We start from the raw sequence: 25,535 nt of genomic DNA, 5'->3' as shown, positions 1-25,535 counted from the left end.
GATAAGGACTTTAAAAACCACAACTGTGATACTTTACCACATTTCAAAAATTAATGATTTCATTTTAAACAGGTTTGTTGAAGAATATTACAAATAGCACCTATGTGAAGTGAGTTTAACCCAAGAAGCCACCTCTTTTCCATGAGGGTTGTGAACATTTTCATTGCCCCCCAAGTGTCTTTGAGTCCCTTTGTGGTCCCTCCCTCTTGCTCCATCCTGCCTGCTCCCCTACTTAAGTTACCACTGACCTGCTTTCTGTCAATAGATGTAGTTTGCGTTTGCAAGTATTTTTTATAAATGGAATCATCCAGTATATGTTCAACCAGGGATTGAACCCAGGGGCACTAAACCACTGAGCCTTTTTTGTTTTGTATTGTGAAACAGAGTCTCACACAGTTGCTTAGGGCCTCCCTGAATTGCCCAGTCTGGTTTTGAACTTGCAATCCTCCTGCCTCAGCCTCCCCACAGGCATTATAGGCAATCTCCATCTGGCCTGGCCTGCATTGTTACTTTTTATAAACAATTGACTGTTACTGTATCAATAGTTCCCTTTCGGGCTGGGGATGTGGCTCAAGTGGTAGCGCGCTCCCCTGGCATGTGTGCGGCCCGGGTTCGATCCTCAGCACCACATACAAACATGTTGTTGTGTCCGCTGAAAACTAAAAAATAAACATTAAAAAATTCTCTCTCTCTCTCTCTTAAAAAAAAAAAGTTCCCTTTCATTTCTGTAGAGTGTTGCATCATATGGATACAAAGTATCTATACACAGAACGGATACAGTATAGTTTGTTTACTCCTTCGCCTGGGTTGTTTCCAGTTTTTGACTGTTTGGAATAAAACTGCTGGAAACATCCATGTTCAAGTCTTTGCGTAGGCAGCTGCTTTCCTCACTCTTCAGCAAAATACCAGGAGTGGAGTGGTTGGGCCATTTAGTAGATGTGTGTTTAGCTTTTTAAGAGACTACTTTTGAAAGTGCTGGACCTTTCTACTTTTTGATCAGCAGTGACTGAGACTTCCAGTTGCTCTGCTCCTGCCCAGCCTTGGTGTGGTTAGTCTTTTTATTTTTAGCCACTCTAGTGGGAACACATTTATTTTGTTATTATTGAGTTTTAAGAATTCTTTCTATCTCCTGGATATGCGTCTCTTGTCAGATAAATGATGACACACTGGGCTTACACACTGGAGGCCTCGGGAGTGTGAGGTCACTGTGCTGTGCCTGCTGCAGTGGTGTTTGCACCAGTGTGATCTGGGACCCTCTCTCAGGCAGTCAAGTGCAAATGTGACTGTATTGCAGGGGGACACCTTGAGTGTACCTGGACATTGATTCGCGAGCTGTGTCCTGTGACAGGGCACTTGAGCCGTGTGCCAGGGAACATTGTCACTGATGCTGTCCTGGCTGCTGCTGTTACTGTGCACTGGAGGGGGCTGGGCACAGGCTCACTGCTCCAAAGAGGAGGAGGTATGCTGGCCAGATTGGGACAGGCCTCGAGAGGGAGCCTCGGCTTTTGTATACCTGGAAGGACGGTGTGCACCTGGGCGTCAGGGAAAGGGCAGGTGGAAGTGAGGTTACTTGGGGTGGAAGCAGAGAGGGGGCAGGTGGTCGAGGGAGGATGGGGCAAGAGCTCATTTGCTAGTCCAGGGGCTCACCTAGCTCAGTAGGGATCGGGCTCTGGGCCCCACACCTGGCTGTGTGCACCTGCTGTGTTTGATGGTGTCATGTCAACCTTTGCTTCAGGTGAGACAGGAAGTGCACCTCAGATGAGCTGTTCTCATGCTGCTGGGCCCTCTAGGGCTGGTGGGACCATCTGGTGGCCTTGGCAGCCTTAGGCTGTCCCTCCAGTGGGCCCCAACAGACTCCAGAGCCCACCTCCTGCTGCCAGAGGAGCCCTGAGTTTCTTGCTCCAAAGGAGCCTGTGTTTCAGGGGGCTTGGGTTGGGATGTGGGAGAGAGAAGACCCAGGTAAGTGCCCATAAGGGATCTCCCCCACTCTGACCCCTGTGTGTCACTCTCCCCCAGGAGGGACTGTGATCTTGTAGTCTCACACTGTGCCTTTCCCTGGGGGCCTCCTCCCTCCCTTCTTCATGGGGCCTCAGGGCTCCTGAACAGTCTCCACTTCCTCCTGGCCAACCTCACCCTAGAGGCCTGGCTCATTGGGATGTGCAACCTGTGGTCTCTCTGTGTCCCCAAGCCCCTCCTCATTTGCTGCTCCAGCACACAGAGGCAGGGTGTGTCAACCAGGGTCTGATTTGTGAAACCATGGCCACAATTCACCAGGGGAGTGTGGCAGGCATTCAGAGGCGTAAGCAGGTACTGGCTGGAGCCTGGTGCTGTTAGGATGTTCAGGGACAGCTCAAGGGATGGGAAGTGAGTGAATAGGATTGGGGACGGGGGAAGGCCCAGTTGCAGCCAGGAGGAGCTGGGGACAAATGCAGGAAGGCAGAAAGCAAGCAGGGGTGCTGAATCCGACTGCACCATCTGAATGGAAGGGACCAGGCTCTCTCTTTGGTTCTTATGGATGCTTCGAAGCTAATGAAGACCAGACTCTTCCCCAGCAAAAGTTGCAGACACACAGCCTGGAGTCTAGGGCTTCAGTTGGAGATGGTCACAGACTGTGCAGCATGCCCCAGGTGCACGGCTGGGACCCCTAGGCTGGCTGTGGGGAACATGGCTTTTTTCTGAGGAGTTCAGATGGGATCCTGGGACTAGAGCTGGGCTTTGGGCCAATTTAGCAATAGAAGGAAGCAGAGTGGGAGAGGAGGAGCTCTGTGAGGTCATTCAGGGGTGGCTGGGAAGGGGGAGGACCTGGCTCCGAATGCACCTGGTGTCCCAGTGTGGCTTGGGCTTTCTGTCATCTCCCTGGTGACCCTAGGTCACAAAACTTTTGTTACTGGCCAATAGCCTGGTCTTTTTCATGCTTCAGCTCCCACTCATCTGTCTACACTAAAATGAAAACATGGTCCTATCCCACATGATTGTCTGTCACATTCCAGACACATGCAGTCATTCCTTTATCCTCAGGGTGACACTCTGAGGCAGTATATTGTTAGCTTCACTTTACACAGACCAGGAAACTGAGGACGAGAGATCAGATCAGCTGCCCAGTGTGGACAGTAGAGGAGCAGGTGTTTGGAATCAGAAGTAAATGCTTGCCTGCTGGGTGCCAGTGTAGGTGCTCAAGTTACTCCTTCAGTGAACGTGAAGGAGACTCTTTCTCCCTTCAAATGGGGTCTTTAAAAAAATCCACCCTCATCAGCTCTCAGTTCAAGGACATATAAGATATGGAGAAGCAACTAAGAGGATGTCTCCAGAAAAGGGGCTGGTCCTCAGAAGGTAGCTGCCCTGATGCTTTTCTCGCCCTCAAAGAATTGGAGAAGTCAGCTCCAGGCCTCTCCCCTGGTTCCTGCTGCGTCTTATGGATACCTGAGGTGTTGGTATTTTCAATGAATGATGCACACTTGGGCTTTAATGATCATTATTTAATTACACACATGACATATAAACAAGAGCATCCTTATTACAGTTTTCTTGAGTTGGAGACTGATTCTTGTCTTTGGGCGGTGAGCACCAAATCACAGGATGCCTTGCAGACCCGAGACCTACCTGGTTCTGCCATGTACCACTGGGTTGTCAGCATCCCTGGGCAATGGTCTCCCAGGGACACGACAGTATGTGAATAATAGAAGCAGCTCCTTTTACAGAGGCTTGCTTGGCCCTGGGCTGAGCACATCCTGCGCACCTTCTGCACCTTCTGTAATCCTAGGGTAACGCTCTGTGATGGATGTTATTGTTATTCAAGCAGAGGAAACAGTCCAAGGTCACCTAATTTGTAAAGACTGGCTCCATGATCCAAGGGTATCCAGATCCAAGGATACTCTGTGCTTACACAGGTAGCCTTTGGGCCTTTTCCCATGAAACCAGCAGCTCTAGCGGTCCTTGTGGAAGGGCGGGTCTCCCTGCAATGCTGGCGGCTCCTGGCTCTAACACAGGGAATCACAGAGCCAGCCCCCATTGCCAGCAACTTCCTGGAGACAGATTTCTCCTTCTCTGTGGACTCTGAGGGAAATGACACACTGCCAGGGTGTGGTGATAGGCACATGGCAGGCAGGGCTTACACACTGGAGGCCTCGGGAGTGTGCGGTCACTGTGCTGTGCCCGCTGAAGTGCTGTTTGCATTGGGCATGTGTGGGCAGTGGCTGGCACAGCTCCCTGGTGGGCACTTCATGTGCCTGCAGCTTCAGGAGCCACCATGAGCCCATCAGTTCACACAGTGAATGTGTCAGCCAGCTTCCTGTGACTTCAAGAGACAATCAACTTATAAAGAGAAAAGTTTGGTTTTGGCCCACGGTTTGAGAGGTTTCATTCCATGAGCTGTCCCTGTTGTGGCACATCGCAGCAGGGACAGGCGGCAGAGCCAAACCACTCCCCTCATGGCAGGGAAACCAAAGAGGAAGGGGCTCCTTCAAGGGCACACTCCAGTGACCTGAAGACCACCCGCCTAGTGAAGGTTCCACCACCTTCCAACAGCGCTACTTCACAGACGAGTCCTTGAACACAGTGGCCTTTGAGGGACACTTAAGTCGCAGACTACAGCAGTGAGCACAGTCCCTACAGCAGAGACACTGATTCTGCTCCATCCCCAGCCATGCGGGTGGCAGGCCCACCGTGGTCCTGTCATAGAGATTTCCACCACAAGATGGAAGCCTGGGTTTTAATTGTTAGATAAAATTTATTATTATTATTGGTACCAGGGATTGAACTCAGGGGCACTTGGCCACTGAGCCACATCCCCAGCCCTATTTTGTATTTCATTTAGAGACAGGGTCTCGCTGAGTTGCTTAGTGCCTCACGATTGCTGGGGCTGGCTTTGAACCTGCGATCCCCCTGTCTCAGCCTCCCAAGCCACTGGGATGACAGGCGTGTGCCACCGTGCCCAGGCATTATCATTATTACTGACTTTATCATTTATTTATTGACTTTATCATTATTATTATTTGTGATGCTGGGGTTTGAACCCATGGCCTCTTGTATGCTAGGCAAGTGCTCTACCACTGAGCTACCCCCCAGCCCTATGATCATCATCGTAACTGGTGCTGGAGATGGAGCACAGGCCTGATTCATGCGAGGCACATGCTCTACCACTGAAGACGCCCAACCTGCCCCACTCCCCTTTTTTGGTACTGAGGCTGGCATCATCAGCGTGGCTGGACGGTCTCCCCCCATGGAAGTGGGGCCAGAGGCCAACAGGGCACTGTCTAGGAGCCACAGACCGAGGAAGAGTCAGGATGCTCATGCGCCTGGATGAAATGCTGATGTGCTTCTATCCATTGCCTGCTCTGATCCTCCCCCCACACTGGGAAGAGGGCAGGATGTGTTTCATATCTTCACCTGAATTGTTTGCAGTAGCTGGCAGCTGGGTGATCTGCCTGTGGACTTTTCAGCTGCCTGTGGCCATCACCACTAGGATGGTATCCTGGGTTCTACTGCATCCCAGGTTTCCTCCTTTGTGCTGGGGATTAAACCTGGTTCAGTGGTGCTTTACCATCGAGTTTCCTCCCCCATTCTTTTATTTGTTTGTCTGTTTTGATACCAGGGCTTAAACACTGAGCCACATCCCCATCCCTTTTTTATATTTTATTTTTTTAAATTTTGAAACGGGGCCTCACTAAGTTGGCTGGTTTTTATTCTCCTGCCTCAGCCTCCTGAGCCGCTGGGACCTTTCTAAGTGGCTGAGGCTGGCCTCAAACTTATAATACTCTTGCCTCAGCCTCCCAACTTGCTGGGATTACAGGCATGTGCCACCATGCCTGGCTTGTGGGAGAGACTTGAAAAATAGTGAAAAAAGAAAATGAATCCACATTTGGAGATCCTGGGGGTCTTATCCATGATGGAATTGAGCTGGGGACCCCCTGGTCAGGGCTGCCCATAGCAAAAACAAATTTAGAATCTCCAAGAAATATAAATTTTGGGTAGACGACAAATGATTTTTTTTTTTTGTATGACAAAATGAGTTCCATGTGACTTTCAGAATAGCTCACACTGAAAAATTGCTTGTTTTTCTGCAATTCTCATTTATCTGGGGCAGCTTGTTTTTGTCTGGCAGTCCTAAAGAGGGAAGGAGTTTGGACATGGGATGGGGTTCTGGAAATCGGGATGATGAGCAAACCTAGGAGCAGTGACAGCAGAGCACCCGCCATTCCTCCTCCTGCCACCATTCCTCCTCCTGCCACGTGCTGAGAGCGCCTACGTCACCCACACCCGACCCTCATGACTGGCTCTGGTCTCCAGCTCTCTGCCTGCTTCCGGCCCCTTAATTGGATGAAGTGTGCAGCCGGGCGTCCGAAGAGGGGATGGTGGGGCTGCCGGCTAGGGAGGGAAATTAACCTCAGACCCAGGAGTCGCACTGGCTGGTGATTTATTGATTGCCTTGAAATAATAGTGATCGAATAAAAAGGCAGCCAGGCCAGCCGGGAGGCAGATGACGGCTGTTCATGGGATTCACGATTCACCAATTGACCGCTTCCTCTTCCTCTTTCCTTGTGGTCTTTGACTGTCATTAGGTTGTTCTGCAAGAGCATCGCCCACCCTTTCCTAGACTGAGAAGAAAGTGGGGCTCACTCTGGGGCGAGGCTAAGAATAGCAGATTAGCCCTTGTCACCAGAACAAAGTCCTGGGAACCTGGAGCTGAGTCTGGAGGAAGGCTTCCCTCCCACCGCCCTGTAGGACACTGTGACTTGAGAGTCGGCACAGTGCTGGACTGTGGGCTCCAGGCCAGGGCCTGCCCACTCACACCCCTTCACAGTTGGGTGTCCTGGGACACATCTAGGAGGCCTCTTAAATCAGGAGAAAAGACCTGCCTTCAGGGGACAGGGGTGGCCCTGTGGGGTAAATGACCTTGGCAGCCCTTCTCATCTGGCCCTAGAGGTCACCTTCAAAAGTTGCAAACAACTAGCTTTATGGAGGGACACTTTACCTGTGCAGGTTCCCGTGTGTCACCGTGAACCTGACAAGTCCCCTCAGGCCCTTCCTGGCACACATCTCCAGCCAGCACTGGACAGTTTGCGCATCCCTTCAGGGGTGTCACGGAGGGCACTGCAGGCCCTTCCTTGTCCTTTCCTCTTGGTGGTACTGGGGTTGGGACCCAGGGCCTCCTGCATGGGGGGAAGGTCCTTCACCACTGAGCCACACCCCAGCTCCCGGTGCTGCATTTCTGAAAGGCAGGAGTCACATTCCTTGGATATGGTAAGTTGGCAACTCAGATTGCCACCCTCCACCTCCTTGATCTGTAGATGACAGTCCTGAGAGAGAAAGTGGCTTCCCAGAGTGTGGAGGATAAATTGGACACCAAACCCAGGGCCTGACTATTGTGGCACCAGGGCCTGAGGAAGGGTCACAGGCCTCTCTGTGGGAGAGAAAAACTCGAGTGAACTCAAAAACCATGTCTTAGGATCATGTACTAGGGGGACACCGTGTGCCAGTGTGACTCATTTGAAAAGCAAATGGGCTCACAGGCCTCGGTGGATAGAAAGGGTCTAGACAGGGGTCTGGAGAGTTCTTCTGCTGCACTTCTTTTTGGCTGTGTGACGCTGGATTGATGGTGATTGTGGCATTGTTTAGCGGTATTTCACCCTGGGTGGGCACACACTGCTCCCCTCCCTGGAGCTCCCTACAGACCTCTCTCTGGACATGTCTCCCACTGTGACTTGAGTCAGTGCAAGTTGGAAGCCAGGCTGCTTCCTCTGGCCCAGGGAGGGCACTTCAGGCCCTTCGCAGGGTCTTCATGCTGTGAAGACAGGCGCTCTGGAAGGGCTGCTCTGTACCCCCGTGCTGTGGCCTTGGAGGTGGCCCCGTCTCCCGCAGCCCTCCAGAAGGAACCCCGTCATGTGCACAGATGTCAGACTACCCCGACACCCCTCCAGATTCAGGGCCTGTCTGTCCTGCCATCTGCCTGCAGGAGCAGACACACAGGCAGAGACTCGTCTCTGTTGGCCGGTGGACTCGGCTCCCCCAGGCAGGCCTGGCCCATTTATGTATTTCTGGAGCTTCAACAGCACTTGGCACCTTGGCCTACACCAGTAGGCACTTGCCGGTTAATTGAGTTGGGCTGAGTCTTCAAAGGCAAATGAAGTGGATTGTCTAAATAAAAAGCTGCTCTTAGGTACTACGTACCCAAGAAAGGAAAACGCATGTCCACGAAAGCCTTTTTTTTTTTTTTTTTAATGTTTGTAGTTCTAGAAGGACACAATGCCTTTATTTTGTTTGTTTATTTCTATGTGGTGGTGAGGATCGAACCCAGTGCCTCACACATGCCAGGCAAACGCTCTACCACTGAGCTACAGCCCACTCCCTCACAAACCTTGTTCACAGTGGCATTATTTGTAATAGCCAAAAAGCGTAAATCCAAATGTCTATCAACTGATGATAGCCAGAAAACGGTGTCTTTATTTAACAGGATAATATTCAGCCACTGAGAGGAATGCAGTGCGCATGCGTGCCGTAACACGCGTCAGTCTTGAAAACGAGTAAGGGCAGCAAGACTCAGGGCCATGTGTTGTATGACCGTGGTATAGGAAATGTCCAGACAGCAAGTCTGTGGAGACGGGGAGCAGACCGGTGGTTGCCAGGGGATGGATGGGGAAGGGACATGGGAGGGACTGCTGATGGGTGCAGGGTTCACTTTGGGGTGACAGAAGTGTTCTGGAATGAGATCACAGTGGTGGTTGCCAGTTGGGGCTAAAAGGGAAAACATGAAGTGGCCCTAAGGACTGTGACATTGGTGGCCCCAGGCACCATGATGCCCCAGCCGGCTGCGAGGTATTATGACATTCCCCCCACCCTGTGCGCTCCAGCACCGCGCATCTCCCCGACCCCCTCTAGAGAGGGGACTGAGCTTCCCCTTGGCTCAGCAGCGGCTTCTGCCCTGGCAGGACAAAGGGCCGCCTAGCTTCTAGAACACTGCAGATGAGCTGACAGCTGACTGAGGGGCAGGCCCTGGAACCTCCCACCTCGCTCTCCTTCCCGTAAATGTGGGCCCATGCCCCTCCCGCCAGCCCTGCTGCCCAGGAGCTCCAAGGACAGGCCCAGGACTAGAGCTGCCTCCTGGAGAGGGAGTCATGGCCTTGGGCCAGCTCATGGGCAGGGCCTTGAGCTAGTCATCACTTGCCAACTGATTGGCTTCTGGGAAAGGCAGGTCCATCTGGGAAGCTGAGCTAGGCAGCAAACAGACTCACCGTGGGGCCAGGATAGTGATAGATGGCTGGCCCTGGTGTGTCACAGCCCACAGCGCCCCAGGGCGGCAGTATCAGCAGCCAGAGACTTTGATCCTTCCTAATGGATGTTCCTGGACTTAACAAAGGGGCTATGTGCTGATAAACCTATTGCAAATTGAAAACATTGTTAAGGCAAAGATGCATTTAGGCTACCGAACAGCCTCACCGTCTCTCCAGCCTTAAACATGCTCCCACCACTCAGTCAGCCTACAGTCAGCAACATCACCCAACACACAAAACCTATTTTATCATAAAGTGTTGAATAGCTTGTGTCATTTACTGTATCCACAAAAGACTGTCACACAGAATACCGTAGGGTACCACTTGTTCCCCCTGGTGATCGCAGAGCTGACTAGGAGCTGCAGCTCACTGCCACTGCCCAGTGTCGGGAGGAAGGATCAGATCACACATTGATAGCCCAAGAAAAGACACAGACTATCCCTTTTATACCATCATAAAGTTTGAAAATTGCTAAGTTGAAGTGTCACAAGCCGGGGACCCTCTTCACATGCACATGCACATACGTATGGGTTGAGATTCATGCCCCACCCAGAGAAGGGACTTCTCACCTAATTAGAACCCCAGACTGCACATTTGCCCTTCTGCATGTTCTATGTACCTCCCCCCCTGGTCTTCCCTTCTACCCTGTGCATTCATCCGGGCACTGGGGTGGCCGGGCAGCAGAAGCCCAGGTGGGGCAGCAAGCATCTGTGCCTTGACATTTGGGGAAGGCAAGCAGCGAGGCCCTGGGAAAGGCAGGGGAACCCCGTGCTTGCTTCCCTGCCCTGTCAGTTTCTGAATGTTGAGGTTGCAGACGTGATTGGTTGGAAGAAGCAAAAGGATTCTGTGGCTAAGAATCACAAGTCGGGACCGGTGCCTTCAGGAGAGCACAGGGGGGTGGGGAAGGGCTTCCCATTCCTTCCTCGGATGGACTCCAGGGGAGTCTCCAGGGCAGGAGCAGGACCCAGGGTGCTTCCACTGTTCCGAGAACTTCCTCTGGCTCTTCTGGCTTCTCTTGTCTGCTGGGCCTTTTGGGAATTGTACATAATGGGACCAAGGGAGTGTAGAAACCCTGCAAAACTGGCGCTGAGGCCTAGCTGGCTGGCTGAGGCAGGGGGCAGGTGCTCCTCCGCGCTTCTCCTTCCTTGACACTGGGGATTCGGGAACCTGGGAATATAGAGGGGGACTTGCCCCCCACCCCATGCTCTTGCCCTGAATTCTCCCTGATAAACCCCTCACACTTTGTTCCCCTTCTTTCTGCCTGTCATGTAGGTTGCAAGATGGGAACAGAAAACCCGCCAGCTGAGCAGGGCCTTTGGATCCCCCTACCTGGCCTGCTACTCCCTAGGTGGCGTCATCCTGCTCTTGAATGTCCTGCGCTCACACTGGTAAGCCACCCAGGCTGGCCCGCCTTGTGCAGGTCACTGTCACTGTGAAAACCCATGGCCCCAGCGTTGGAGGGCTGTGTCGGAGGGGGCTGCTACGACGTGGGGACTCTTGTATCTGAACACACAGGGAGCTCGGCTCTCCAGGGCCTCGTGCCCCAGCACAGCCTCTGCCAGCAGAGGGATCCTAGGGACCTCAGGAAGGAGACACTGTGAATCAGACTGTTTCACTGTCTGATTTTCATGTCTGGGACATGGGGAAACAGAGGGAGACATACCAGGTGGTCCCCAGGCTTGTAGCCCCAGAGTCCCGTCCAAGAACTGCTGGGCAGGGGGCAGATGCCCAGGCTGGGAGCCCCCAGGGGTCCGAGTCTGACCTTTCCCAGGCCTAGGTGTGAATCCGTGTCAGGAGGCCACCCAGAGCCAGGTTTTGTGGCAGCTGCCTGTGATCCCAGTGGCTCGGGAAGGTTGATGTAGAAGGGTCGGTCACAAGCTCCAGGCCAGCTTCAGAGACTTAGCAAGACCCTGTCTCAAAATAGAAAGGGCTGGGGATATGGCTCAGTGGTAGAGGGCCCTAGGTTCAATCCCGGTTACCACACACACACACACACACACACACACACACACACACACACGGAAGCACTCAGTCTATCTGTGGGCTTGGGACATGTTACCCTCCTGCCTTGAAAGAGAAAGGCAAGAGTGGGTGAGCCGAATTTAGATGATGAAGGTCAGCCCAGTGGGCCCAGGACTGAAGGCTTCCTCCCAGACACGAGGCCACCCCACTCTCTGCTATCCCTGAATGTGCCTGTCCTGTGGGTACCCTGGGGATGCAGGCTGTGCAGGGATGATGGTGGGACTGAGTCACTGGGACTGTGCTGAGTGGAGCATGGCCCTGCCTCTGGGCCTGGGGTCCTATTTCTGGGCTCTGCGAGAGCCACCCTGGTGGCTCAGGGGCTGAATGTGGCCCCTGTGGTGCTTTAAAAACACGAGGAAGTGGCCTAAGAATCCCCATGTCTGACTCAGAGCAGTTCAGAAGCTCTGGTGACCCTGGCCACATTTCCAGAGGAACCGGTCACTGGGGGCTTAGTTATAGCTGCTTAGACAGGCCATGGGCTGCCCAGTCCTTCCCACTCTTCTTATCCCTGTGGCTCTGCAGGCATAGGGCACACACATGAAGCAGCCTGCTCTGTGCTCCACGACTGGCGTGAGGGAGCTGGGCAGTGGGCATGGGCGTCAAGTCAGGCTCCTCACACTCACGCACCGTGAGTGTGTCACCCAGGGCTCCCTCTCTGCTGGCAGGGCACCCTAGCTGCAAACCCTGCATGTCTTCTCTCCATTGTTGTGGGCTGGGCTGTTCTGTGATCCAGGAGCACAAGGGTGGGTGGGGAGGGTCCTGCTGGGTCAGCCTCTACCGCTGCTTTGGCTCCTGGCTGGTGCCTCCTGGCTTTGGCCTGAAGTGTCCATGGTCTCCAAGTCATGTGAGTATCTCAAGGGTCTTGGTGCTCAGAAGAAGTGGGTCCCATGGCACCCGCCCTGGTTTGAGCATGGAAAAGCTTCTCCAGGGAAACCTTGCTCACCCTGTGACAGGGCAAGGGCTGGGTTGGCCACACCTCCTCTAGGCCTCCGTCCCGCTCAGCCTGCATACTCACCGACCACAGCACGTTCACATTTGTGGTCCCTAGGCGGGAGGGGGCCCACTGTGCAGGTGGGGAAAGTGGGGCTTGGCAAGATGTAGTGGGTCTCACAGCTCTGTGAGCAAAGGTCTGATCCACTCAGGTCAGAGGAAAGGGGCAGTCGCAAGCCGGGTGCCACTGGGTTGGGCTCACAGGAGGAGAGGGAGATGGGCCTCTTCCCAGCCCTGCCACCTGGGAGGTTGCCCACAGAGTGTCCCTACGTACAGAGGATGGGCTGCATCTGCAGGATGGTGGGGACCTGGGCCCTCCAGATCCCAGCAGATGGTGTGTGGGAGGAGACTGTCACCATTGGCTACACGGAGCCCCCACGGGGACACTGAGGCTGAGAAGTACATTGGGCTGAAGGAGCCTAGGGAAACAGTTTAGGATCAGGCACTCCTCATGAGTGGGCCGAGCCCCCTGGGCCACATAACCCCACTGCCCGCTGGCCAGACTGTGTGACTGTCCAGAAACACTGGTCAGTGCCACAGATCAGCCGTCATCACCGAGCACCAGGAATGGGCAGCCATGCTAAACTCTCCCTAGGGCACTGGATGATCAACTGTGGTGTCAGCTAAGCCTGTTCATGAGATGAAGAGCCCCAAGGCTGGCATGTGGTGCGCTGGGAGCAAGCCCAGCCCTGTCCACCCAGCCCTGTCCCCAGGAAGTGCTCTGCGTCCTGCTCAACTCTGACTTCCTGCTGAGCCCTATCATGGTACAGAGAAACTTACTCCAACCGTAAATGTTGGACACATCCCAAATGGTCTCCCACCATCTCCCTGCTCAGTGTGGCTGCACAGCCCTGGATCTGCCCTGGAGATCCACGCCTCGTTGTCCACCCTCCTACCGCCTCCCTCTCTGTGGATGACACAGCTGTATCCTTGGTGGCTCCTGGCCTTCAGTCCAGGCCTCCACATGGCTGTAAGAGTGACTTGGTTAGGATGAACATCACACTGTATCATCCTGGGTAACACCCCCATGGCACTAAGAATAGCACTCCAGTCCCCATCTGGCCTTCCCATACCACATCAACACCCTGCCCACCTAACAGGCTCTCTTTGCCCACGGCACTGCAACTCCAGGCCACCTCTGCCCCATTGCCAGGGCAGGACCTCTGCCAGGCTCTCTCCGCACTCCCCTGCCTTGTCTGGTTTCACGTGGTTTGGCTTGTGGTACCTGCCAGAGAACTGGTCCCCAATGGCACACGATAGAGACCCTACCTGAACAGAGCTCAGCCCCTGCAGGTCCGTGACGCCCTGCTCAGTCCCTTTAATGTGTTTTCATACCTAATGCCCTGTTTGACAGACTGTTAAGATCAAACCTCTCTTGTTGGCTAGTGTGTCTCCAGGGACTCACCTGCAGGTGATCCTGAAGTAGTGGAGATTAAATGCAGAGTGGAGGAACCTGCACTGCGAGTATGGAAGCCTGGGGCTTGAGCCTAGCTGACCTGTGACCTCTTGGAGGTCTACCCTCTCTAAAACCTCCCAACAGGTAAACTAGTTACCTGGCTGCTCTGGTCTGGCCTTCTCTCCCCTGGGTCTCACTCCAGCTGTGCCTAGCACCGGGGTTTGGATGGGTCCAGCTTTCCCTCCCCTGGCGCAGGGGTCCCCGGGGAAGAGACTGCCTGGAGCTCGAGGGGGAGAGGCCCAGTCTCTGACAGGCCTGAGTCTGCCTTGCCTCCCACAGCGACTGCATCTCAGCTGCCTGGGAGGAGAGCCCCCTCCCCTGCAGAGCCTAGGGACATGTAGCTGATGTCAGTACACCCGGCAGGCGCTTAACACGGTCCTGCATCCTGGTCTAATGCTGCCACGATACTGCTCTCAGCCGCTGCAGACCCCCAGGACCCCCCCCACCCCCACCCCCGGACAGCTGGGGAGTCACAGAGGCCCAGGAGTAGGACATGGTTAGAAGTGCAGAAGTTTTGCAGTGAACATGGAGTCCCTTCCTGCTGCTGGGACAAGAATGAACAGCCCTTGGGTGTGCCTCTCAGCCAAACAGAAACCGCGTACTAGAACAGCCCATCTGATACCACAGCACTAGGGGATGCACAGCACGGACCCCTCCCTGTCCAGGGATCCTGGCCCCTTGCCTTGGCTGCCCTTTAGGAGGTGATATCTGCTTCCCTCTGGAACCCCTGTGTGCTGTCCTGCATGTAGCTGGCTTCACAGGGCAGAACTTGGTGGAGACCGTGCCATAGCAACACGTGCAGGTCCTTCTCATTCTTCTCCGCATACCACTCCCAGCGAGGTTGTGCCATCTTTAACATCACCCAGCTTTGCCCGTGTCCCTTGAGTTCTTCCCAGGCCTCTGCCACTCTGAAGGTTAATGTCCACTGAATGCCACAGCATAGCATATGTTCACCCAAGTTCCTCGGTGGGGGTGGTCTGAGCCAAGAGTGGGGGGAGCTGGGGTGAGTAAGGTGGGATCTGTTTACACCTCAGTGTGGTGGGGAACAGAGAGCTGTGGGAGGTTTGGGAGCAGGCGGCCCCGGTTGGTTTTGGGGTGTGCAAGGGCTTCCTTGCCTCCCTGAGCGAACCTCACTCATCCGCACTCTTCAGTTGGGTGCTCCCACTTCTGCAGGAGGCCTTGCTAGGGTGCCAGGGAGGGAGAGAACAGGAAGGGGTAGGAGCTGGCTGGCTGCCCGTGGGGCCCAGGACAGCTGTGGACAGTTCAGCGGCTGACCCCAGACAGAGGCCCTCTGTGTCTGCTCCCTGGGTGAGGGAGTCCTCAGTTCAGGCTGGCAGCCAAGCTGGTTTGGGCTGTCTGGGCTGCAAATGACCCTCCTCCCCCAGTGGGGCCCATTGCTCCCTGAAAGCTCTGCTGGTGGGGAGACCACGGTGACCTGCTCCCTCCCCCCTCCCCTTCCCCACCTGATGCCTGGTTCAGGAAGCCAGCTGCCACAGAGGGCCCGCCCAAGTCCAGCAAAACTACTTAATGTTTCTGCCCTTTCTTTTCTTCCACAAACAAGCCTCTCCCATGGGTATGCAGACACCCAGGCCCTCGGTGAGGGAGTGAGGGAAGGAGGAGGTGCACCCTAGTGGCTCCTTCTCTCTGGTAGTAGCTAAACAAATTTTGCAAACTACTGCCCAGGACCCAGGAAGTGATGGATCATTCCGAGTCCTAGACTTATAAGATCTTGGCGTCTTGGCTCCAAAATGGGAGTTGGACTCAGAGGCAGAGAAGGAAGGAGTTCCTGAGTCAGGTGGGGCACCAGCAGGGTCAGGAAGAAGCCCGGGAAGGGCAGCAGTGTGACCTCCAGGTGCTTGACTCTAGCCTCTCTTGGTCATCCCTCAGCAATGACAGATGGCTTTGGGACCAGTTGGCTCGGGGTGTGCAGGGGACAGAGTGCAGCCAACCCTTGGTGGCAGCTTACTTTAAAATTTTTAAGGGTGCAATTCAGTGACATTAAGTATATTCACAGAGTTGTACCCAATACCGCCTGCATTCCGCTTTCTGTTCTGAGTCGTGCCACCCTGGTGGAAGCGGCGGCTTGTTTCGTTGATGTCCTCAAGTTGTATCCGTGTTGTAATGTGCGTCAGAATTTCCTTCCATTTAAGTCTGAACAGCATTCAGCATCATGATAGATCACATTCTGTTCGCCTGTGGATGGACGCTTGGGTCACTTCTACCTTTGAGGTCCATTTTAAGTTCTTCTGGGTCGGTTCCTAGGAGTGGAAGTGCTGGATCATACAGTAAAACTATGCTTAGTTTTTTTTTGAGGAACTGCTAGTTTTCCCTAGTGGCTGCACCATCGTACGTTCCACAAGCATTCCAGCTTTCACCACACTCTTGCCGAGACGGTTACTCTGCCTTTTCGATCATGGCCATCCTAATGAGTGTGAGGTGGCATCTCACTGCGGTTTGTGCATTTCTTGAACCGTTCTGACTGTTCCTGGTTTAGATGCCACACTTGGCTGAGTCAGAGCCAGCCTGAGGAAGAGACAGGTGCCCAGACAGCCTCAGCTCTGCCCTCGATGAACTAGTGGGCCCAGGTAGGTCATGCCACCTCTCTGAGCCTTGGTTTACTCATCTGTGAAATGGAATAGTTGCTTCCAGGAAGGATCCAGATGGGAAAGAGTGTGACACGTGCACATGCGCCCATACGGGACCTAGGGCTGTCCCACCTCACAGGTGCTGGGGAAGTGGCCTTGGAGCTGGCTGGAGCTGACCCCCAGTGAAGCTGAGGAGAGCCATGGTGGAGACGTGTGCAGTGGCTTTCGAGGAGGGGGCCAGCTGATGGCGCAGTGAGCTGAGTGCCACGGTGCACCCCTGTAGTCCCAGCTACTCAGAGGCTGGCAACATAGTGAGATCCTATCAAAAACCCACAAACAGATCAAAACAACAACAACAAATAGTGCAGTGACCTCCATGTGAGCAGGTCCCCGTGGAGGAGTGGGTGGAGGGGCACTGCTGTGTCTGGATGTGGCACCTTCTTCCCAGCATGGGATGCTAGCAGAGACCTGGAAGGACCCCCTCTTCGCCGGTCCCCCGGCTGGGATCCTCCTTCCTCCTCCAGGACCCCACAGCACCGTGTGTACTTGGAGAGCTAGAAGCCCGCATGAGCCCAGCTCTGACGTGCAAGTTCCGGCAGGGACTGTCTGCCTTTTTCTTGGACTTGGGCTCTTGGGAAGGAGGCATTTGGTATCCAGTTTCTTGCAGACTGTGGCCCCCTTTTCTCCAGACCTCTCCATGTCAGCATCCGCTGAACCTGGGGTCCCCATCTGGTAGGTCCATACTATTCTCCTGGTTGGTCCGACGGACCCAGGAAAATTTCAGGGGAGAAGATGTGCATGAGCAGCCACAGACTGGTTTTCTCTTCCGATTTTCTGGGTCAAAAGACAGCGGAAGCACTGGATCTTGCTCCGTTCTGTGTTTTCCTCCAGGCATTTGCTGTAGGCCCCCATCTTCACTAAGACCCTCAGCTTCTGTGGGACCCAGCATCCCGTTGTCCTTCCACCCTGCTTGCTCCCCTCCTTGGCCACTGCTGCATTAATTGACAGCCAGCTCCTCCCTCCCCACACTGGCTGGTGTGTGGCGCAGGGGTGGGAAGGGGGCTTTGGGGAGGAACTCTGCTCAGGATCCCTCCTGCCCCCTTGCATCCCGCAACGCTCCTCCCAGTGCCTCACTTTGGCCCATACCCAGAGGTATGCGTTCTGATATATGGTAAAGCACTCGTGACAGTTTGCCGTATTAAGGTACATGGCTCGGTGGCATTTACTAGTCCCCAGCATTGTGCAACCACCTCTTTTAGTACAGTTCCAGAATGAAAGCCCCATTGTCAGGGCTGGGGTTGTGGCTCAGTGGTAGAGTGCTCACCTACCAAGCACAAGGCACCGGGTTCGATCCTCAGCACCACATAAATGTAAAATAAAGATATTGTATCCACCTAAAAGCTTGAGAATAAATATTTAAAAAAAAAAAAAAAAAAAGAAAGCCCCATTGTCATGAGCAGGTACCCGCCCCCTCTGCCCAGTCCCCTGCTCATCCTCCTCCTGTCTCCATGGATCGGCCTTTTCTGGACACTCTCGGTGTGTTGTTCTCCGGGGGGCTGCGCAGAGTTGAGGAGAACGCACATGCACTTGAACTGACTCCAGGTCACAGCCAGGGAGGTCTGGAGGGGCACTCTGCAGTCAGCTCGGCTGCCTGCCCGCCCAGAGGGAGGCCAGGGCCCTGTAGTTGCTAGTGGGTCCCAAGGGGCCACTTTGTCAGCTGGTCTGCACCAGCTGGTGGTCTGGGGAGGGCTGGGGCAGGGTGAGCTGGCTTGTTATCTGGAGGCTAATGGTGCTAAGTCCAGACCCAAGTGGGCAATTAGTGCAGGTTTGTTTGCTCTGGCTGTGGAGCGTGATCGGGAGGGAGGCCTGATGGGCTCAGGGCATCTGTTGAAGCCCCTTCCCCCTGGCCTCCCCCCTGTTAGCCAGCCTCAGCCAGACCTGAGTAGCCTGGAGCCACTGCCTTCTATGGGGCCACCGTGTTGCTCCTGAGGAAGGCCTGTGGGGTCCGGGTGGTGTGGACAGCTGGCTTCGCAGGGCTGAGTCTGCAGCCTCTCCTCCTGCCTGTCTTGCCTGGCAGCCAGTGGCCTTGGGAGGAGATGTAGCCGTGTTGTTAAAGCATCAGGAAGCTCAGGGGGTCTTCTGGCAGTCACCAGTGGACTTCCTTGCAGGCAGCTGGAGAACAGGGGATCTGGGTCAGACCTCCTGGGTCTCAGGAAAGAAGAGGGTGTGCGTCCCAGCCTGGACAGGGTCAGGTGGGGCCCGGGATGCAGGGAGAGCCTGCCTTCTGCAGCTGGAATGGTGGGAAGGAGAGCCCCCCACACCCTGGGGACTGCCCTCCACCCCTAGGCAGCCGGTGTTCTGCACTGTCCGAAGGTCTGGGGAGGCAGAAGGAGGAAGCCGTTCACCTGGGCTCCTGCCATCCAGGCCCCGACCCATCTGTTTCTTTTTTTGTAACATGAGAGTCTCTGAGGGCTGCTGCGGGTTTTGGAAACACTTTGAAAAGCTGCCCTGTCACTCAGATCTGTAGATGTGTAGCACGTTGGCCTTAAATTCAAGTCCCTGGGTGGTTTTGTGGGGACCACATGTTCAAATCCATTTTTGTTTTAGTACATCTTAGGAAAATGAGTGCATTAGATTGCTCATTTCATGGATAGTCTTGCTTAGGCTAAGGATGAAGAGCAAGTTCATCTCGCCCTGAGATAAAGGAGAATATGAAGTAAGTGCCAGTTTATGCCACCCGGCAACGCGAACACGGAGACCCACTTCATGACTGAGGTTAGGGAAGTGTTTTTTGTGAGTTTCAGATGGGAACAGGAGACAGGTCTGCCTTGGGGCTGTGCACGCTAGGTGGCCAGGTGCCTGTGACCTGGTATGATCCCCTGGGCTCCCGATGCCCCTCTCCCATGTATACCCCAGGTTTCCGGGATTTCAGGGAAGCAGAATACAGTCAGCCTCAGGTCACATTGGTGACCAGAAGCCCAATCCATGTTTTAAAAATAGAACCCAAGGCACATGAATAAATCTCTGTTCACCCTCATCCCTGTGCAGAATATTTCCAAAGGAAATTGCTCCTATTACCCCATTCTGCCGCAGAGCGCACAGCCACCGAGCTCCTTGTCCCTCTGTTAATTCTATGGGTGGGATGGACTGTGCTTTCCTGGCTTACTGGAGGGGCTGGAACACCGCTCGCCTAATTGGGCATCGATTCCAGTAAGCCTGCCACTTGTGTCACAGTGTGTTCAAGGCTGGCTGAGCCAAGGTTAGACCCCTGAGGGGAGGCCCTGCCAGGTGCTCTGAGGACTCTTGGAGTGGTGATCCCAGGGCACTCTGTGGGGAGCTCTGGCCTCATCCCAGCATCTGAAGGGAGGTTGATCTTCCTGCTGGCAGCCCTGGGCTGCAACCACGGGCCCAGGAACCATTAGCCAGCTCAGGAGGGGACTGGGGCAGCCCGTCACTGCCCATTCATTGGCTCAGAAGCTTCCCCTGGATGAGTTCTGGCAGAGGGACCTTCAAGATGACCCACAAAGAGTGTGAAGCAGGCCCAGCAGTGAGTGGCCTCCTTCTCTGCCCCTGGGCAGAAAGGAGACGGTCACAGAAAGGTCCCCCTCCAGAGTGCCCCTCTGGCCTCCTGGCCCCCTGGACTCTGCCCTGGTGACTCACCCACTGTGGCGTGGTCTGACTGCTGTCTGTGCTGCTCTTCCCACCACACGTGTCCAGAATCCATTCCAGACAGCACTAGGCCCTCACCCCTCTGCGTGTCCCACCCTGTGTCTGCTCCAGCCCCAGGCACCGGCCGGCCAGTCCTTTCTCTGGAGTGCTCCCCTGCCCACCCTCTTCCCCGGGACCCCTTCTCCTTCATAGCTGGGCTGCAGGGTCCCTTCCCTCCTGCACCCTACACCACTGCCCCAAGCTGGCGCGGCCCTCTGGCAACTTAAACTTCCCAGCACTCCTCACCGGTCCCCTGGCAGTCATACAGGACGCAGGGGAGGGGTCACCAGGTCTCAGAGGAGAAGGCAGAGGCTGGGACTCCCCTGTCTGGAGCCCCACCCCCTCTTCTCTCAGGAGCCCACTGGTGACCCCCAGAGACTCAAGGCGCGCAGCCCAGGGCTGCCCAGAGCGAACCCTACGAGCCTCACTGCCCCTGGGCTCGGGTGGACTGAGCCTGGAGGCTGGATGGTCAGAGCAACCCCTACCCTTAGCATCACCCACGGCCCCCATGGGTGCCTATGGAGACCCAGGCAGGGCTCAGTCCTGCTGGTGCCTGGTCTTCTCCGTGCCCTTCCTGTCTGCTTGGAGAATGTGGGGGATGCCAAGGCTGGTGGTGACAAAACCTGGTGGCCTCAGAAGCTAGGCCTGCAGGCTGAGGGTGGGCCTGGGTCCCAGGGCTGCCCAGAGGGTGGGGGGCATGGGTGAGGCCTCCCCTCACAACCTTGGGTGTGGGTGATGCTTCCTGGCTCCATGGCAGCTCTGACCCTGCACCAATTCCGGTGGCTCAGCCTGGAGCTGCAGGGTGACCCTGAGCCCGGGCAGCAGAAGGGCTGAGGAAGGGTGGTGGGTGGAGAAGTGAGGGTGTGGGCAGCGTGACCAGGCTGGGTCTGTCCTGACCGTGTGCTGCTGCTCACAGGTCACTGCAGGCCTCTGCTATGGTGTGGGTGCCAGGCCCTTCTTCTCTGGCCCACCTACTGTGCCTTCTTGTGCTGGGTGCCAAGAAGACATAGGGAAGGAGAAGGGCCCAGAAAGTCTAGCTGAGGAAAGAAGTCTAGGGAGACAGCGGGCAGTGCAGCCTAAGGATAGTGCCACAGCAGTCTGCTGTCACTGCTGGAGTGAGTGACAGCAAATGTGTTCTGCCGAAAGAGCCTGGCAAGCAAGACACTCAGTGATGTGTGAACGAGAGTGCACAGATGGGTGCTTGGGTGCAGAGGGGGATGGGTAGGTGGGTGAGTGCACGGGTGGGTAGGTATGCGGATAGATGGGTGATGGATGGATGGATGATTGACGGACGGATGGATGGATGGATGGATGGATGGATGGATGGATGGTCAATGGGTGGGTGGGTGGATATATGATTAGGTGGAAGGGTGGATGTTGAAGGGTTAGGTGGGTGGTTGATGGATGGATGGATCAGGGATGGGGGTGGGGGGTGAGCTGCCCTTGCTGGAAGGTGTCCAGCACAGAGTGAGTGTAAGTTGCTGTGGGTGAGCAGCAGATCTTCGTGTCTGTCCTGGATGTCATGATCATGGGGAAACAGGAAATGCTGGTTTGGATCCCACACTTGGATGTCCACACGCATCCTTTCCTTTGGGTGTGCCTCTGGTCTAACGTCCAGTGCCTCTGTCTCACCAGTGCCCACTCCTTCCTATTGGGGCCTGTTCCCCACAGCTCCAGGTCTTCCATTCCAGGAAAGGAGAGGCCAACTGAAGAACCCACCCTAACCCACTGACAGGCCATCACAGCCACCCCCTTTCTGGTTATCCCACAGCCTTTGTGTGAGGCCTTCAATAGTGTAAGCTCCAAAGGAAGGCCAACAGGGAGAACTGGGTGGGGGGGGGGGGTGGAAGAGGACATTAAGAAGCCATTGAGGTGCCCTAAAATTCAAGTTAGCCGCCTGGGGGTGGCCTGGCCTATGCAGCGGTCTTGGAGTCAAATGGCAGTGCAGAGCCCACCCCAGCTCAGTGCACGTGGGTGCTGGGAGAATGGTGCCCAAGACCTCATGTGGCCTGTGCCAGGAGAGGGCAGTCAGGTGCTGGGCCTGCTGGGCCACCTGCTTGGCACGTGCACCTTTTCTTTTTTGAGTCTCACCTTCCTCCAGAGTACAAGCTGCTCAGGGACAGGACCAGAGCTTGCAAACCAGTGGTCCTGGGGTTGAACCAGCTGTCTGCACACAGAGTCCCAGATGGTTGTCATGAATGACCTATTTCTAAAATGTGGGCTATTTCATATGCAAGTCAGGATTTCTGGCTTCTAGAAAAATCAAAATCTCTGACAGCCTGGGCCCCTGTTCCTGTCCCCTCCTTGTGGCAGTCAGGACTCTCAAAATTGGCGTGGACCCCACCTGCAGCAGGCACTGAGTGTGTGACTCCCAGGCTGACTACCTTCTGAGAGTCATGGAGCAGAATCAAGAATGTCAGGGAACCTGTCCCAGTGCTGTGACGTGCTCTCTGTCCCCTGCCCTGCAGCTTCACACAGGCCATGCTGCGCCAACCCAAGATGGAGGGCCTGGATAACCCCGCCGCCTTCTGCTTGGGCCTGGTGCTCCTGGGTGTGGGCACCTTGTTTGTGCTGTCCAGCTTCTTTGCACTTGGATTCACCGGAACCTTTCTAGGTAAGACTCAGGGCTGGGTGAGCTTGAGCAGGTACACTGGGGTCCAAGGATGAGTGGGACCCAGCACCAGGGACCCAGCTGGCTCCCAGCTCCACCACCAACTCTGGGTTTGGCCTGTCCATGGTTAAAATGGGGGGTGGGGGTGGGCTCTACCGTCTCATCTGACTCCTGGTCAGTGACCTTGTGCTCTCCCTGGGGTCCTGTTGGCATGGACAGCAGCAGTGGTGACTCTTCCCGGGTGCACGGTCACAGCCATGCCCGGCTAGCCCTGGGGAGCTCCCAGAATGCTCGGCTGCCAGGCCAGATGGGGTCTTGGCTTGTTGTGTTTGGGCCAGCAGTAGGGCTGGCACAGGTCTAGGGTGGGGTGCAGGGTGGAGGGGCAGTGTCCCTTCTTCTTTCTCCAGTCCCTATGGCTCTTGTACTTTGGGAATGGGTGCCCAGTGCTGGCCTGGCCAGACATCCACTCCCTGCCATGATAACAGCAGCTTCCAGCTCCTTGGAAACCTGGGAGCTGAGGGGAAAACCAGCAGGAGGAGGCTGGGGCAGGGGCAGAGGGAGGCTGGCAGCTGCCCGTCCATACAGGGAGCTCCTCCCACCGCAGGCTCTACCTAACGTGGTCCTTCCTCCCTCTCCAGATGCAGACTCTGGGCCTCAGCCTTCTGCAGGGCCCCGTGGCAGTCCATGGGGTCCTGCCCTGTGCAGAGTGCCCCATCCACCTTGGCCTTGTCCCCAGGAGCCAGCCCCAAACTCTGTGTGACTGTTTATGTGTTCAGGACCAGCTAGGTCCAAAGGGATCAGGTGGCCCTGAGTCCTGCTTTTCTGATTGCCTAGGCAGGGCCTTGCTGGGGCAGCGGGAGTGGGCAGCACTGCCCTTGGTTCTGCGCTTCCTACCCAGGCAGGAGCTGCAGGGAGCCGCCCAGAAGAGCAGAGATGGGAACCCTGGGAGAGGGGAGCCGTGCACCTGGGTCTGCAGGTGCGGGCAGGAGAAGACCAGGCCTGAGGACAGAGGAATGGGGGACTGACAGGGCAGCAGGATACAGCTGCAGAGGGGCACAGCCAGGGCAGGACTGGAGGTCAGGCAGAGGACCTGGTCATTCTGAGGGAGCTCGGAGCAGGGAAGGGGACCCATCTGGAGGAGCAGGGACTGGTGGGACTGAGACTGGAGGTTGGGAACCCTGGGTCAGGAAGTGGCCCTCGCAGTGCTGGGGGCCAGAAGACCAGGAGGGCTCTGCCTGGATCTGGGGGTAGGGAGCGCCTGGGGCTCCTGGAGGAGGGGTGCAGCTCTGTTCAGAGGTCAGCACCCCGCAGCGGTTGAGGCTTGGGTGGGTATGGATACGATGGCTGCAGACCGAGGGCTGGTGGAGTCCTGGGGAGGGAGGAAGGACACCCTGAGGCTGCCGTGGGTGGACAGTTAGAAGAGCCAGGCAGAGTGCCGGGTGACTGCAGCTTTGGGACGGACCTCCCCAGAAGATGTGGCCTAGAAATGCTAGAGGGACCCAACAGGCGCTGGATGTAGGCCAAGGCGGTCACTTCCCCAGGAAGGAACCGAAGAGCCTCTCCCCGCCACCTGCCCCCAGGCCCCACTGCCCCGCTTCCCACTTCCTGGGAAGAAAGAGGCTCCCAGCGGTCTTCTGGTGGCTCCTCAGGCCCCCTGCACTCTTTGTCCCCAACAATGGGCTGCGCTGTGCCTCCCAGGCCCCTCCTCCAGGTGGCTTCTCCTTGTCATGCTGCTGCCCTACTTTCTGGCGGAGATGAAGCTCTGTCTCCCCAGACTGACAGGAAACAAAGGCAGGATGTCTGAGAGGAGGCGGGGAGGGCGCGGGGCGTCCTTTATTGAACCGCAGGACGGGGCCTGTGATGACTGTTGTGCCTGTGATCCCTGGTCACTTCTTCCTGCCCAGAGCAGTCCTGCAAGAAGCCTGAGGTGGCCTGGGACTTCCCCTGAGGGAGAGCAGTTGGCCAGGGTTGGGGGGGGGGGTTGGAGCTATGAAAAGAAATGCCCCAGGCTTAATACCAAGAGCAGGGACAGGCATGTTCCCAAGAGAGGGGACAGCACGTGCCAAGTCACAGAGGCAGGAAGAAGGGCCAGGCCAGTATGGGGGAGCTCGGAGACAGAGGGGTGAGCAGGTGCTGATGTGGGGTGGGGCTCAGCAACCCAGACCCTGGGGACTCGCACCCTCCCAGCATCTGCGGCTGGTGGGGGGCCCTCTGATACTGTGTGTGCCGGACCTGTCCCCCTGATGGCAGGGCCCTGTCTTACCTTCCTCAGGAATGGTAAGTCCAGGGGACGTAAATGGCCCGGTGACCCTCCCGTCCTGCCTTGCTCATCCACAGGTGATTACTTTGGGATCCTCAAGGAGGCAAGAGTGACCACATTCCCCTTCAACATCGTGGACAACCCCATGTACTGGGGGAGCACCGCCAACTACCTGGGCTGGGCCGTCCTGTGAGTACCAGCCTGCCTGCCCCGCCCGCTGGGCCCCGGAGAGGGGGGTCATTCGCGGGAGCCCCGGGCATCTGGTTCTAATTTCTTAGGAGTTTCTTATCTGTGACAACAGGAACGACCTCCCTGAACAGGGTTTGGTGAGCTTTCTTTTAAAGGGCCCGGGAGTTCAGGGCCACAGGCAGGGCCTAGCCACTCAGCTGTGCCCTGTAGCACAAGTGCGTGCAGAGACGTGGGCGCAGTGTGGTGTGGGCCACGCAGCTTCATGTGTGGACACTGAAGTTGGAATTTCAGGTCATTTTCATGTGTCATGAAATATTCTTTGGATTCTTTCACCTGTTTGAAAATGTAAGAAGTGTCCTCTGTCTTGGGGCTGGTGTTTGCTGAGCCATGAATTAGCACGTTAGGGCTGAGAAATCCCCAAGCAATGTGCTGGTCCCACATGCCAGAG

General features: G+C 55.7%; 1 protein-coding gene across 3 annotated transcripts in view; it reads left to right on the top strand.

The window, feature by feature from the left end:
• Positions 1-25,535, top strand: part of PEMT (phosphatidylethanolamine N-methyltransferase) — a 76,976-nt gene that overhangs the window by 46,756 nt on the left and 4,685 nt on the right. For all 3 annotated transcript variants that reach the window (XM_081270812.1, XM_081270813.1, XM_081270814.1), the window contains exons 3-5: positions 10,539-10,654; positions 22,496-22,641; positions 24,976-25,087. In XM_081270812.1, coding sequence (XP_081126938.1) covers positions 10,539-10,654; positions 22,496-22,641; positions 24,976-25,087 — 374 coding nt within the window. The remainder of the gene's footprint in view (positions 1-10,538; positions 10,655-22,495; positions 22,642-24,975; positions 25,088-25,535) is intronic.

Source organism: Spermophilus citellus (genome assembly GCF_964194105.1).
Source record: "Spermophilus citellus genome assembly, chromosome: 17".
NCBI classification, from domain to species: domain Eukaryota; kingdom Metazoa; phylum Chordata; class Mammalia; order Rodentia; family Sciuridae; genus Spermophilus; species Spermophilus citellus.
Note: the sequence above shows the minus strand (reverse complement) of the source record. Positions and strands in the feature narration are given on the sequence as shown.